The following is a 15814-nucleotide window of genomic DNA, read 5'->3' on the forward strand; positions in this document are numbered from 1 at the left end:
TGAAATATTTTGAGAATTACCAAAATGTGACACAGAGACACAGAGTGAGCAGATGCTGTTGGAAAAATGGTGCCAACAGACTTCCCTGGTGCGGGGTTGCCACAAACCTTCAATTTACATGATAAACTGAAGCACAATAAAACGAGGTTTCCTATATTTACTCTTAAAATAAGAGGGTCCCTCCATTCAATTTTCAACTAGAGTCAAGGGCTTATTTTCACATTTTTAAACAGTTATTTGAAATGTGATCATATGGACCACAGCCTTGTCTAACTCAATGAAACTAGGAGCCATGCTGGGTAGGGCCACCAAAGACGGACGGGTCATGGTGGAGAGTTGGGACAAAACGTGGTCCACTGGAGAAGGGCATGGCAAACCACCTCAGTATTCTTGCCTTGAGAACCCCATGAACAGTATGAAAAGGCCAAGAAGCAACAGTTAGAACTGGACATGGAACAAAAGACTGGTTCCAAATTGGGAAAGGAGTACATCGAGGCTATATATTGTCACCCTGCTTATTTAACTTATATGCAGAGTACATCATGAGAAATGCCGGGCTGGATGAAGTACAGGCTGGAATCAAGATTGCCAGGAGAAATATCAATAACCTCTGATACACAGGTGACAACACCCTTATGGCAGAACGTGAAGAAGAACTAAAGAGCCTCTTGATGAAAGTGAGAGAGGAGAGTGAAAAAGCTGCCTGAAAACTCAACATTGAAAAAACTAAGATCATGGCATCTGGTTACATCACTTCATGGCAAATAGATGGGGAAACAATGGAAACAGAGACTAAGAGACTATTTTTTGGGCTTCAGAATCACTGCAGATGGTGACTGCACCCATGAAGTTAAAAGACGCTTGCTCCTTGGGAGAAAAGTTATGACCAACCTAGACAGCATATTTAAAAGCAGAGAAGTTACTTTGCCAACAAAGGTCCGTCTAGTCAAGGCTATGGTTTTTCCAGTGGTCATGTATGGATGTGAGAGTTGGACTATGAAGAAAGCTGAGCACAGAAGAATTGATGCTTCTGAACTGTGGTGTTGGAGAAGACTCCTGAGAGTCCCTTGGACTGCAAGGAGATCCAACCAGTCCATCCTAAAGGAGATCGGTTCTGAATGTTCATTGGAAGGACTGATGCTGACGTTGAAAGCACCAATACTTTGGCCACCTGATGGGAAGAACTGACTCACTGGAAAAGACCCTGATGCTGGGAAAGATTGAGGGCAGGAGGAGAAGGGATGACAGAAGATGAGATGGTTGGATGGCATCTCCGACTCGATGGACATGGGTTTGGGCAAGCTCCAGGAGTTGGTGATGGACAGGGAGGCCTGGCGTGCTGCTGCCCATTGGGTCGCAAAGAGTCAGACACGACTGAGTGACTGAACTGACTGATTTGAAAAAAAAAAATGCAACTGAGATTGCACCTGGTTTACAGAGCCTAAATATTACCTGACCTATGACAAAAAATTTGCCAACCTCTGAACTAGACTAACAACAGCATGCTCAAAACAAAGAAATACACCTTGGCCTGGACCATGCCAAGTACACTGGTTCCACGTCCATGTGATGAGAGACCTGGCCAGAAGAGCACTGAAAGCCATGCCTTAGTTTATTCTTCTCTAGAGTTTAGTTTCACCATCTTTAAGATTCACAGAATTCCTAAAATTAAACCTCAAATCCCTCCTTAAGTTGGGAGGGCAAGCACCACCTGAACACAGCGGGGGCAAGGCCCAGCTCTGAGGCAGGCTGTGACAGGGAGGGAGACCGAGCTGAAGCACAGACACTGAGAGGTACTTGGGTTCCCACTGGAGTAATTTACACAGAAAGTTCCTAACAGCAGTGATATAAGCAATCGTAGTAATTTACAAACAAACTTCTATAACAGCAGTGATACAAGCAATCTAGGGTGACAGTCTCCCTATGACAGTGCTGGGAAAAACTGTATATTCCTTACTGTACTGAAAAAAGGATGGTTTCAGCCCATGCCTCTTTTCCTGAACAATCAAGTCAATTTGGAATCTGGCATTTGTCAAAGTCAAGGGGAGTCAAAGTCAGTTGCACATCAATTGGCTGCATGGAAAGAAGCCCTGCCCTTTGCCCCCACCAACCTAGGTGTTTTTCAGGGGGCTAACTCCTAGCATTATAGGGTGTGCAGGTTTCCTGCTAGAGAAGAACAATGGTCAGGTATTTTAAGAGACATTTTTAACTAGAAGTTAATTTCTGGGTATCAGGAACTGACAGGGAAGCTTTGGCTATCAAAGACTATCCTCAGGATTTAAATGACTACATCTCCTTCCAAATCTGGGACTGACCCACGATGCCAAGATGCCTAGGAGAACAAGATGAGTCATTGCCTAAGGAATGTGTGTGTGGCAGGGGCGGGGGGTGGTGGGTAGTGGTTAAGTGTTGTATATAAATACGAGAGCTGGTAAGCAAAGAGACATCCGTGTATTCAGGGGCTGAAATAAAAGCTAGAGCCTACATCCACATCACGTCAGTATTTCCACTCCTCAGAGTCAGTGAAACCCAGTGTGTGGCTGCTGTAGCCTGCCTGCTTCTCCAGAGTTCTTGGTCTACGACAAACCTCATCTGAATTTGTTGTTGTTGCATTATACCTGTACATCTAAATGGCTTATACAGACCCAATTACCAAACTCTAGTTGAGGTAATTTGCCCTCTGCATATATCCTTAATTTGCCTCTTCGTTTGTTCCTGGGTGTCCCCAGGGCAGGCTAGCCATCAAGGCCCTCTATAGTTTCATCCTCCAATATTAATTTCATATTTCACAAAAAAAGCTCATTAAATGTTTCTGTTTGAGCAAATATACAGATATTTTAAGGTCAAAGGAGCAAAGAAGAGCAAAAATAATTATAAGGTCTAGAGTATGATACATCTGAGAATATTCTTTGAAATTAAAGAGTGGGTTGAAGTTACATGTTGCCATCTTACTTTCAGAGATCTGTATCACCTGACCTTCAAAATAACTGGACTAGGGTTCAGCTCAAGTAATCAACAAAGCAAGAGAGCCTGATTAACAAGAGATTCCCAGAGAGCTTATAGACCTTAGCAGCATCCCCCCAAAGCCCCTATTTCCCCATCTGTGAAAGGGTGGCAGTCATCCCTCTTCTGTCAGGGGGGCTATCAGAAAGAGACAAAACAGTAGTGTAAAAGCAAATCATCTTCAGTATCAACCAACCTCAGATTCTTAGGTCTCTCTCATAAAGAAGGACTTAAAGATACTGACACACAAGTAAGTGAATAACAAACCACAAAAGCTGCCCTGGTGGTGTCTGGCTCTGGGGCATACAAACATTCAAAAGCCATTCATTGTAGTCACAAACTTTGCTTTGGGGAAAGTTCTTGGGATATGTTAATAACTCCAGCCTTTCCCTTCCCCCCTGGTCCCCACGCACTATTTAAAAAGAAAAAAAAAAATGGTATCTCCCTTTAGGAAGAATGGTAGCTTTTCCTAGTAAGATAAATGAACTGAACAGTATTTGTTGTTACTACCATCAAATAGCTCTTCCCTGATAGCTCAGTTGGTAAAGAATCTGCCTGCAATGCTGGAAGCATGGCTTCAATCCCTGGGTTGGGAAGATACCCTGGAGAAGGGAAAGGCTACCCACTCCAGTGGCCTAGAGAATTCCATGGACAGAACAGTCCATGGGGTCACAAAGGGTTGGACATGACTGAGCGACTTTCACTTTCACCATCAAATAAGTCACATTTCCCATGGCACAATTTCAGAAACATTTGGGTATTTTTTAAAAAGGAAGTTCTGAATTTTGTTGAATTAGTACAGTTTCTTCCTCACACAATTAACACATGATGAAAGCCTTGCAATTTCCAGAGATGTTGAAGAAGCCAAAAATTAGCTCTACTGAAAAGGTTTTGAAGTTGTGGATTTGAATTTTATGTAACACATCTGCAATTTTTACATTTTATAAAATTTATGCTCTTTTAATTTCTGGAGTTTAGTTTTTTCAAATAAAAGTAAGATTTTGATAAAACTGATATTAAATTTTTCCTAAATGAAACCAAGTAACTTCCGGGTAACTAAGCGGGTAATCTTAACAGTACACATCATGAATCTTGACTCTACAACATAGATTTAATTATCATACAGCACTTGTGATCTGAGGGGAAAGGGTAACTGGAAATAGCCAGATAACAGCAAATTTACACAGCACAACTATATACAAGTCCACTTACAAAGAAAAATTACAGCTGATCTGTAAGGGTAGAGATCTCCTTTTCCCACCAAATTTTGATAATTTCATACATAAAGAGACAGAGGATTGATAAAAATAAGTCAATTAAATTGACTTTTGAAACCCCCCTGTAGTGCCCTAAAGCCCGGTCTTCCACTAATTGCTCTCGATATACATTCATCTCGAGTTTAATATGCAAAACATGGGTGCCGGTCTTCTCTAACTCTTCACTGCTGACTTTGTAAATACAAATGCAACTAAAATTGCTCCTTCAGATTGTACTGATGACAAGCTCCTGAAGCAGCAACTGGCTCTCCCTGAAGCTGAAACCTTTCTAGTCTGTGGAAAGCAGTCTGGGCAATGTTTCCCAAAGTGTTAGGAAAATAAGACTTGCTCAGATGAGAGCAACAGAGCTGCCTTCACATCCAATAATCAGAACTCGTCACCCCAGCAGCCCCCACGCGGGGAAAGCCAGGCCGCTCAGCACCCACACCGTGCAGGTGAGGCCAGGGCTCCAGCTCAGGGAGAGGCTACGAGGAGCAGCAGCACCACCTTGGCCTGGATTTCAGGGCAGTGACCTGCTGAGATGGTGCAGGAGCTGTCTGTATGTTCCAGAAAACCTCTTCAGAAAACATAGCCCAAAGTAAGGGGACACGTCACCTAATTCTTAGCACCAGGCTTGCAGACTTGATCTGTTTAGGCTTCTACCACTGTCAGAAAAGTGACAAGTAGCCTTGACCACTTGTCTGCTTCAAGAGTAAAGACTCCCTCTTATCCTGAAGGTTGCCAATTTGCAGCTTGCTATACAAGGCACCTGTCTTCTTCCTCTAAATGAAGGACAAAAGTCATTTCAAACAACTGTAACTGGCTTTGGCAGAGTCCAGGCAGCCATCCACTCCTTTTCTGAACTTAGTGCAACAAGCAGTGGCTTCCAGTTGACTTGGGCAGTGAGGCCAATGAGCATGTCAGAGGCAGTCACACAGGAGAAAACACCAAACCCGAACATATGAAGTGCCCGCACACATAACCCCCCATCAACAGACCCAAAGTACTTACTGCCACGAACATCATGCAGTACATGGAGAATGAAGAGTGGCCCGAATAAAAGGACAGTCTAGAAGAAAAAGAAGAGAAACATTAATCTTCACTCCGAGAGGCCGCGAATATTTTTTATTTCATAAATCTTACCTTCCCGTTGTATATAGCTCCCTCCTCTTACCATTAGAAGGGTGGGGTAGGAGGACAGTTAAACAGGAACTTTAAAGAGTCCTAGGAGGGACCAAGGTCTGATTTCTACACAGTATCATTTTATTGATACTTTCAGGATGGGTAATGAGTCACTGACAAATTTGCCAAGCATTTCTAAAGGAAAACGTGACAAGCTATACCAGCATAAATGGCCTGAGTTTTTCACATAAAAACTTACATGACCATAATTTAAGTTTTATTTTCCACTTGAAGGGTGTGTCCCTGAATAACAGGAATAAATACTTTCTTTGGAATACTCACTAGTTGAGTACTTTTAAAAAAATAATTTTAAAGTGATATTTTAGCATCTCGCCTTAGATTTCTACCAGATTAAGTGCTTTTGCTTGACAATTTTTAAATTGTGCACTGATAGTCCTGTACCAGATTAACCATGTCTTTAAACATTATATTCTATAAACATCTAGGTATCATCTTTCTACCTCAAAATGACAGAATGCTTACAAAACTTAATTTTATTGCACTTAAGAATAAAATCAAGAGGAACAGCTTCTGAAGTATTTTACTTATTATGCCCTACTTGGTTCCAAAGGAATTTGTTTCCCCTGATTCATAAAGGAGAAAAGACTCCTAAAACACGTGCCAGCCAAGGTTTATGTAATCAAATCTGATAATTATTCTGGATTTAATGTACATAAAATAAGAAAAATAAATCACTTTTAGCCTTCCCAACCACTTGGCTGTCAAGAGATCAATTATTTTCATATTCCATACAAAACTAATTGGTTAAGTCTCTAGGAGATACAGCATCTTATTATGTCCATAATTCACAAATGAACAAATACTTAAATGGGCACTTTGATAAAATCCAAAGAGTCGTCAAAACGTAGACTGTTTTCATCTAAGTGACCTCAACTGAAATTTTGTCCCTGGTCTAAGAACCTGCTTTATTCTTGAGGTTTTAACCAATCCTAGACTCACTTTATCATAGCCAATCTGATGAAATTACACACATAAACAATTTAAGCTAATTCTCCATCAAAGTTTAGGAAAGGCTTTTCAAAAAGTAAGTATAAGAATATATTCTGAAATGCAGCTGTTTTCATCAGTTCTATGGCCTGGTCTATTAAATGATGAGCAAGTAGATTGGTCTTGACTATGTAACTTACTGTGAATGGGATTCTATTTCAAATGGCAAATTTAAGATGATTTTTTTCTTACATCTGTCAGCCAGGTCATCCCTTTCTCCTGGGAGAGCTCATTAAACTTGGTCTAAACCTCAATATCATAGCCTTAATAGCGTTCATTCACAGCCATCCGCCCACCCTGCGCCCACAGGGCCTGAGCTCCTACTCAATTCACCACTCTTCCACTCGGTATTTCAACAGTGACATCAGTGTTCAGCCTTATAAATGCAAAGACAACCAAATCCAGCTTTTATCAGTCATCAGAGGCAATCAACTCACACAAAGTGCTTCTTAATTTTTTAATGGAATTTACTAAATATTCTGGGGCTCATGGGAAAACTAACTCACAAATAACCTCCTAATCATCTCACTGTTCTTCCCCTACCACCTGACTTTCTTCCTCTCTTCTTCCTAACTCACAAAACAGTGAAACACAAAACAGTTACAACTTTGGTTATGCTTTCAGTTTGAAAAGTTCTTGATTTTGCATTAATGCTTGAATGATGATACCTGACTACAGAATGTCTAGGCTGATGACTTTTTTCCTTATCACTCTGAGTATATCATACTATCTTCTGGCTTCTACTTTTGCTGTTAAAATATGAGCTGCCTTTCTGGGTTGTATGTCTTTTCTCTGTAATTGCTTCCTCTACCCCCAAAGCCTTCAACATTCTACAGTTTTGCTATCATGTTTCTAAGTATGAATTTCCTTTCATTTACCTGATTTAGTATTCGTTGGCTTCCTGTGTCTGAGGATTTGTACACTTCACCAATTCTAGATCAGTCTCAGTTATTAAACCTTTGAATTATGTACCTTCCATCCTATTTTCCTTTTCTGAGTTTCTGATGCAACATGTTAGACATTTCCATTCTGTCCCTCCATTTCTCTTAAACTTTCTTTTCTATTTTTAATTTTGGTCTTTTCATGTCTATCTTCCCTCCCTTCACTCTGTCTAGTCTGCTTAATCTGTTTTTTCATTTAAATTACTATGTATGTATTATTTATAGATCTTTCTGGATCATCTGCAAACCTGTTTGGTGAATTTTGATTCTCATCATCCTGCATCATATTCTCAATCTCTTATTTGCTCCTATACAGCAGATATGTTGATTTATTTCCTATAGGGTAATTCTAGTATCTGAATCTTTGAGAGTATATAGTTTGTTTTTCTGCTGACTCTCATATTAGATAAGAGCTCATATTCTTGGGACTCAATCTGGGGACTCTTAAGAGTATTTGGTTGAAAGAGCATTCTTCCAGATATATGTGTTCTCTTCTGCTAGATTCACTATCAATCCACTTCAATTTTTTTTCTTTAAGCCACATAGATAGTATGAATTCTGACTCCAGAAGAGTAGGAGTGTGGTATTATAGTTAAGGATTTTTCTTGATGGGTTTCTTCTGGGAGGATGTTTCCCTTTGAGAATCCTTATATTATCCACAGGCCTTCCATCTGTCTTTCTTCACAGCTCAGCCTTTATCTCCTGTGCCATGTTCAGACACTATCACAATTCAGGCTTTAGGTGACCAGGAATTGGCAAGTACTTTCAGAGCACACTTCAAATCTATAGCATTAACTGACTCCAGCCTTATAAAAAATTCCTTTACTCTTCCACCAGCTCAGCTATTTATTTAAAAGATTTATATGTATTTTAAGATTTATATATTTTTAATGTATAAAACAAACATGTGCATATGTATATTGTGATATATCATCTAGCATGTTCCCGAGGGGCACTAGTGTTAAAGAATCCACCTGCAAAGCAGGAGACGCAAGAGACGTGGGTTTGATCCCTGGGTTGGGAATATCCCCTAGAAGAGGAAATGGCAACCCACCCCAGTATTCTTGCCTGGAAAATCCCATGGACAGAGGAGCCTGGAGGACTACAGGGGGCCACAAAAGTCAGACATGACTGAACACATGCACGTGTTTAGTTGAGTTGTATCAGTAAGCATTTCTAATTTTGCATGTTGCCAGAAATAGAAGCAATCTTTTTTAAAATCTTTGTTTTTAAAACAAGACTTAGAACTAATAAAATGTTATCTAAAATAAACTGCTCTACTATGAGAGACAACAGTTTGACAACAGTTTGTTTTTAATTATAAAGTGGCTAGCACTCACAGAAGTTGCCAATTATTACTCTTCTACCAGTTCACTGAGTATGCCAAAGTGACTCCGTTGCAAACTAGGAGAACTTCCTTTTTTCTCCAAAAATCATCCTGAAATCAATTCCTAAAGCATTATAAAGATAAAAGATTCTCAAAAGACTGTTAATGGTTATAAGCCATTGAGTACCTTCTATGTTCAGGTACTTATTAATACACAGTATTTCCACTCTTTACGAAAACACTGATAATAGGAACTATCAAACTATTTTCAGAGAAAACTGAACCTACCAGAAGTTCAGCAACTGACTCAAAAGTCATATCACTTTGTGGTTTAAATCTGAACTTTCCCATCTGTTTCCCACCATGCCATGATTCCACTCCCGTGAATGGCAGGCAAGTCAACAGCAGCATTAATCCTGCCATCTCCAGGCAGGGAGCACCCATCAGAAGAAATAGGATTCCCTGCTTATACAAGGCAACATATGTGAAGTAAAGTGACACTTACATGATCAGTGACAAAATAAATATTGTTTATGTGTAAATAATCATCTTAAGCGAATACTAACGTGTCCTTTGTATGTTCTAAAGCTCACATAAAAGGAAGTCAAATTGCAAAATGAGGCATTTTCTCCAAATGGTATTTCCTGATTATAGAGTTTACATAACAGCAAATTAACTTGAAGGACATGTTAAATTTACCTTCAGTGATAACCTTTAAACATGGACTGATCCTGTAAAACAGTTAAACTATGTCCCAACCAACTACACATAGGAGGAATGACCCTTAATGACCAATTTCCCCAGTATTTTATTTCTAAAGGGTTTTTTCCAACCAGTAACTGTTAATAAATGCTTAAGCAATGAGATATCAAGTTATTATCTCAAAAAAATTCACACCTAAGATACTTTGGCATTCAAGTAGGTTATGAAGGAAAGATGAGTACTTTTATATTGAATTGAAAAAGCTCACACTTGTTGAAGAGTGGTCTGGCAACATCTATCTAAATGTATCTATCTATATATAAAACCAGCATATTTTCTGAGCCAGTAATTCCACTTCAAGGCATCGCGGCCTCCTAGAGAAACGTAGCATGAGCACAAGGATGTCTGCTACAGCACTGCTGGCAACTCAAGGATCCAAGAGAACAATTCTGTCCCTAATTTTCTGAACACAGCACTACAAATCAGCTAAAAAGTAATTCTATGTAAACCAAAAAGAGTATTTTAAAGGGTCATTTATGTAAACCACATAAAACTGTATTTCACATTTAATATAAAAATACATAGAAAACGACAGGAAGGATACACAAACTGTTAACAGTGGCTCTGGGGAAAGTTATCAAATGGAGATTGAAAAACAAAACCTTTTACATTTTACAGTATAAAACCTGTTATTATAGGGATACCATATACATGAAAAATATTTTTTTCATGGTAATCAAAGTATCTTTGATGTATCTGCTATAAATTTCCTACAAACCTCTTCCCCACTACACACACACACCCCAAACTTCTCTTCCCGATTAACAGTTTCCCTGAGAGCTGCTCTGCCAAGTGAGCTACTACTTGGAGAACAAAAGCAGCTTCCTGCCTACAACTCATGCCCAGAACCCAGCACTGACTTAAGCCCTAGAAGCCTGTTTTTACATCTCTCAATGAAATGTCTGGACATTTACATGTATTTTTAAATATCACAAGCTGTGTTTCTAATAAAAATATATGCACGTAATTTAAAACTACTGAAATTCAGTATATTAATCCAAGTTATTACAAGTAGTAGAGCCATATATGTTACTTTAATACTGAGTGTTTAGAGAAGATTTTTTTAAAAGAGATCAGACTGTCCAGAAATACAAGGACTACAGAGTATCTCTCCTCTAAAGTGTACAAAGACAAGGATAAAATAAATGGTGGAGGAACATAGATGATCCCAACCAAGCTTATTTTAAGTAAAATACAACAAAAACTAATGTTAATTCATCTTATATCCTTGAAGCACCCAGAGATTGAGAACTTATTTCATGAGCAGTGAAAACCTTGTCATACATTCTTTGAATTATTTTTACAATGATTTTATTATATTTCTATATAAAGCTGTTGCTACATTATATGGGGTCAGTTTTAGTCAAGCCACTTTATGCATAAAAATGATAGGCCTATCTGAAATAAGTCACATGTGACTGTTCAATTTTACTCAGTATTAAAGCATCAAACACCAGTGCCCAGCCACTAACATCAGTTAATCGTATACTGAACAATCAAATATTATATCATGAACCTTAAAGGAGAGAAACTAGCAGGACCATGGAAAATGAAAAAAGAGGGAGGAAAAAAGTAGGACACAATCGGTACATGTGTAGGGTATTTTTAACTCTTGATTTAATGAACCATTTGATGACTAAAAACTAACGATCATGTGTTGTGTGTTCAGGGAAGAATACTGCAAAAAGCAGGAATATGGACAGCAGAAAGTGGCTAAGAGCCTCCAAGATAAAGGAATGCAGAACTGTGTGTGTCTTGAAAGTCAGATGATGGCAAGAAATGGTTCCAAACTCTAAGCAGGGAAACTGTGTTGTTCAAGCAACACATGAGGAGAAAGCAGGTGTTACAAAGGGTAAAACATGCATACGGATGGGATGGGGAGGAAGGTGGGAGGGGGGTTCTGGAAGGGGAAAACATGTACACCCATGGTGGATTCATGTCAATGTATGGCAAAACAAATACAATATTGTAAAGTTAAAAAATAGATAAATAAACTAATTTAAAATAAAAAAAATTAAAAAAAAAAACATGCATAGGTATACTAACTAGGGGAAGAGAACTCACAAGTTTTCTTTGACATGGGGGAAAAATTCATGACTACATGCAGAAAACTCCAAATTACCAAAGGCATCTTATATAAGACAGTTAAAAAGGAAACAACAGGCAAGTGGTAGATTAAACAAAGGACACACTAAAGTGTACCAATGCAGCAACTAACAGTGCCTTGCCTGCCAACCCCATCTTTTGATGGAGGTCACCATTATCTTCATCACCTCCACCATGGTTTGGCCCCAGGTAAATAGCAGGAAGGGAACACAGCTCCACCATCAACAGAAAATTGGATTAAAGATTTACTGAGCATGGCCTCCTCCATCAGAACAAGACCCAGTTTCCCCCTCAGTCAGTCTCTCCCATCAGGAAGCTTTCATAAGCCTCTTATCGTTCTCCATCAGAGGGCAGACAGACTGAAAACCACAACCACAGAAAACTAACCAATTTAATTACATGGACCACAGCCTTGTCTAACTCAATGAAACTATGAAGCATGCTGTGTAGGGCCACCCAAAATGGATGAGTCATGGTGGAGAGTTCTGAAAAAATGTGGTCCACTGCAGAAGGGAATGGCAAACCACTTCAGTATTCCTGCCTTGAGAACCCCATGAACAGTATGAAAAGAAAAAGATAGGACACTGGAAGATGAACTCCCCAAGTCAGTAGGTGCCCAGTATGCTACTGGAGATCAGTGGAGAAATAACTCCAGAAGGAATGAAGGGATGGAGCCAAAGCAAAAACAACACCCAGTTGTGGATGGGACTGGTGATGGAAGCCAGGTCCGATGCTATAAAGAGCAATATTGCATAGGAACCTGTACTGTTAGGTCCATGAATCAAGGCAAATTGGAAGTGGTCAAACAGGAGATGGCAAGAGTGAACATCGACATTTTAGGAATCAGCGAACTAAAATGGACTGGAATGGGTAAATTTAACTCAGATGACCATTATATCTACTACTGTGGGCAGGAATCCATTAGAAGAAATGGAGTAGCCATCATGGTCAACAAAAGAGTCCAAAATGCAGTACTTGGATGCAATCTCAAAAGCGACAGAATGCTCTCTGTTCATTTCCAAGGCAAACCATTCAACATCACGGTAATCCAACTCTATGCCCTGACCAGTAATGCTGAAGAAGCTGAAGTTGAATGGTTCTATGAAGACCTACAAGACCTTCTAGAATTAACACCCAAAGAAGATGTCCTTTTCATTATAGCAGAGTGGAATGCAAAAGTAGGAAGTCAAGAAACTCCCTGAGTAACAGGCAAATTTGGCCTTGGAGTACAGGATGAAGCAGGGCAAAGGCTAATAGAGTTCTGCCAAGAGAATTCACTGGTCATAGCAAACACTCTATTCCAAAACACAAGGGAAGACTCTACACATGGACATCACCCGATGGTCAACACTGAAATCAGACTGATTATATTCTTTGCAGCCAAAGATGGAGAAGCTCTATACAGTCAGCAAAAACAAGACTGGGAGCTGACTGTGGCTCAGATCATGAACTCCTTAATGCCAAATTCAGACTGAAACTGAAGAAAGTAGGGAAAACCACTAGACCATTCAAGTATGACCTAAATCGAAAATCCCTAATGATTATACAGTGAAAGTGAGAAATAGATTTAAGGGACTAGACCTGATAGACAGAGTGCCTGATGAACTATGGATGTAGGTTTGTGACATTGTACAAGAGACAGGGAGCAAGACCATCCCCCAGAAAAAAAAATGCAAAAAAGCAAAATGGCTGTCTGAGGAGGCCTTACAAATAGCTGTGAAAGGAAGAGAAGCAAAAAGCAAAGGAGAAAAGGAAAGATATACCCATTCGAATGCAGAGTTTCAAAGAATAGCAAGGAGAGATAAGAAAGCCTTCCTCAGTAATCAGTGCAAAGAAATAGAGGAGAACAATAGAATGGGAAAGACTAGAGATCTCTTCAAGAAAATCAGATACCAAGGGAACATTTCATGCAAAGATGGGCTCAATAAAAGACAGAAATGATATGGACTAACAGAAGCAGAAGATATCAAGAAGAGGTGGCAAGAATACATAGAAGAACTGTACAAAGAAGATCTTCACGACCCAGATAATCATGATAGTGTGATCACTCACCTAGAGCCAGACATCCTGGAATGTGAAGTCAAGTGGGCCTTAGGAAGCATCACTATGAACAAAGCTAGTGGAGGTGATGGAATTCCAGTTGAGCTATTTCAAATCATAAAAGATGACGCTGTGAAAGTGCTGCACTCAATATGCCAGCAAATTTGGAAAACTCAGCAGTGGCCACAGGACTGGGAAAGGTCAGTTTTCATTCCAATCCCAAAGAAAAGCAATGCCAAAGAATGCTCAAACTACTGCACAATTGCACTCATCTCACACGCTAGTAAACTAATGCTCAAAATTCTCCAAGCCAGGCTTCAGCAATACGTAAACCGTGAACTTCCAGATGTTCAAGCTGGTTTTAGAAAAGGCAGAGGAACCAGAGATCAAATTGCCAATATCCGCTGGATCATCGAAAAAGCAAGAGAGTTCCAGAAAAACATCTATTTCTGCTTTATTGACTATGCCAAAGCCTTTGACTGTGTGGATCATAATAAACTGTGGAAAATTCTGAAAGAGATGGGAATACCAGACCACCTGACCTGTCTCTTGAGAAACCTGTATGCAGGTCAGGAAGCAACAGTTAGAACTGGACATGGAACAACAGACTGGTTCCAAATAGGAAAAGGAGTACGTCAAGGCTGTCCATTGTCACCCTGCTTATTTAACTTCTATGCAGAGTACATCATGAGAAACGCCAGGCTGGAAGAAACACAAGCTGGAATCAAGATTGCTGGGAGAAATATCAATAACCTCAGATATGCAGATGACACCACCCTTACGTCAGAAAGTGAAGAGGAACTAAAGCTCTCTTGATGAAAGTGAAAGAGGAGAGTGAAAAAGTGAAAAAGGCTTAAAGCTCAAAATTCAGAAAACAAAGATTATGGCATCCAGTCCCATCACTTCATGGGAAATAGATGAGGAAACAATGCTAACAGTGGCTGACTTTATTTTGGGGGGCTCCAAAATCACTGCAGATGGTGATTGCAGCCATGAAATTAAAAGACCCTTACTCCTTGGAAGAAAAGTTATGACCAACCTAGACAGCATATTAAAAAGAAGAGCCATTACTTTGCCAACAAAGGTCCATCTAGTGAAGGCTATAGTTTTTCCAGTAGTCATGTATGGATGTGAGAGTTGGACTATAAAGAAAGCTGAATGCCGAAGAATTGATGCTTCTGAACTGTGGTGTTGTGTAACACTCTTGAGAGTCCCTTGGACTGCAAGGAAATCCACCCAGTCCATCCTAAAGGAGATCAGTCCTGAATGTTCATTGGAAGGACTGATGTTGAAGCTGAAACTCCAATACTTTGGCCACCTGATGTGAAGAGCTGACTCACTGGAAAAGGCCCTGATGCTGGGAAAGATTGAAGGCGAGAGGAGAAAGGGACGACAGAGGATGAGATGTCATCACTGACTCGATGGACATGAGTTTGAATAAACTCCGGGAGTTGGTGATGGATAGGGAGTCCTGGCATGCTGCAGTCGATGGGGTTGCAAAGAGTCAGACACGATTGAGTGACTGAACTGAACTGCCAACCCCCTTTTTAAAACACATTGAACAAGGATACCACTTGCTAAAAGGGAAAAGATCTCAGAATAAGACAGAAGAAATAGACAGTTCTAAATCACTTTCAAAGTTGTTTATCTTTTTTAACAGGCAGGATTGCTACCTAGAGGCAAGATTTCTAGTTTAAGCCCTCTCCCCAAAAGAAAACACCAAGGCCAAGAAAGTCTATTAGCACCTACCTAGTATGTTCCGCTTCCAACCCTAACACAGACCATGAAATCACCACCAACTCTTGGTCACCAGGACCAGGAAGGACAAGGCTCAAGACATCAATAAAACTATCTTTAGGTTTGCACCAATGCAAAACTTTAGATACGAGCTGAAGCAGACACTTTCAGCGGCAAGAGAAGTGGCAAAGGCCCACACAGATGTAAAGTTGTTAGAGCCCAAAAGGAAGCTGGCCAGAGAAGTCACTCTTGGTCCTTTCAGATTAGACCTGATGATATCAGTAGAGCTCATGCTACAGGACTAGCAGAGTTCCACTTACAGAAACCTTTCTACACGATGCACAAAAGCAGAAAAGTCACATTTCCTTTAGTATTTCAAGTCCTTCTACTGTTGAGAGAGAATAAAATGATATCAGTTCGTATAATGCCCATTTTAGTGTATATTTAGATTA

The 15814-nt window shown here is 39.9% G+C and overlaps 1 protein-coding gene across 3 annotated transcripts in view; it reads right to left on the bottom strand.

The window, feature by feature from the left end:
- PLPP1 (phospholipid phosphatase 1) overlaps window positions 1-15814 on the bottom strand; it is a 103930-nt gene that overhangs the window by 7400 nt on the left and 80716 nt on the right. For all 3 annotated transcript variants that reach the window (XM_081517795.1, XM_081517794.1, XM_081517793.1), the window contains exon 4: window positions 5271-5328. In XM_081517795.1, the coding sequence (XP_081373921.1) occupies window positions 5271-5328 (58 nt within the window). The remainder of the gene's footprint in view (window positions 1-5270; window positions 5329-15814) is intronic.

The sequence above is a fragment of the Giraffa tippelskirchi genome, chromosome 8, assembly GCF_054371585.1.
Source record: "Giraffa tippelskirchi isolate mGirTip1 chromosome 8, T2T-mGirTip1v1.2.pri, whole genome shotgun sequence".
NCBI classification, from domain to species: Eukaryota; Metazoa; Chordata; class Mammalia; order Artiodactyla; family Giraffidae; genus Giraffa; species Giraffa tippelskirchi.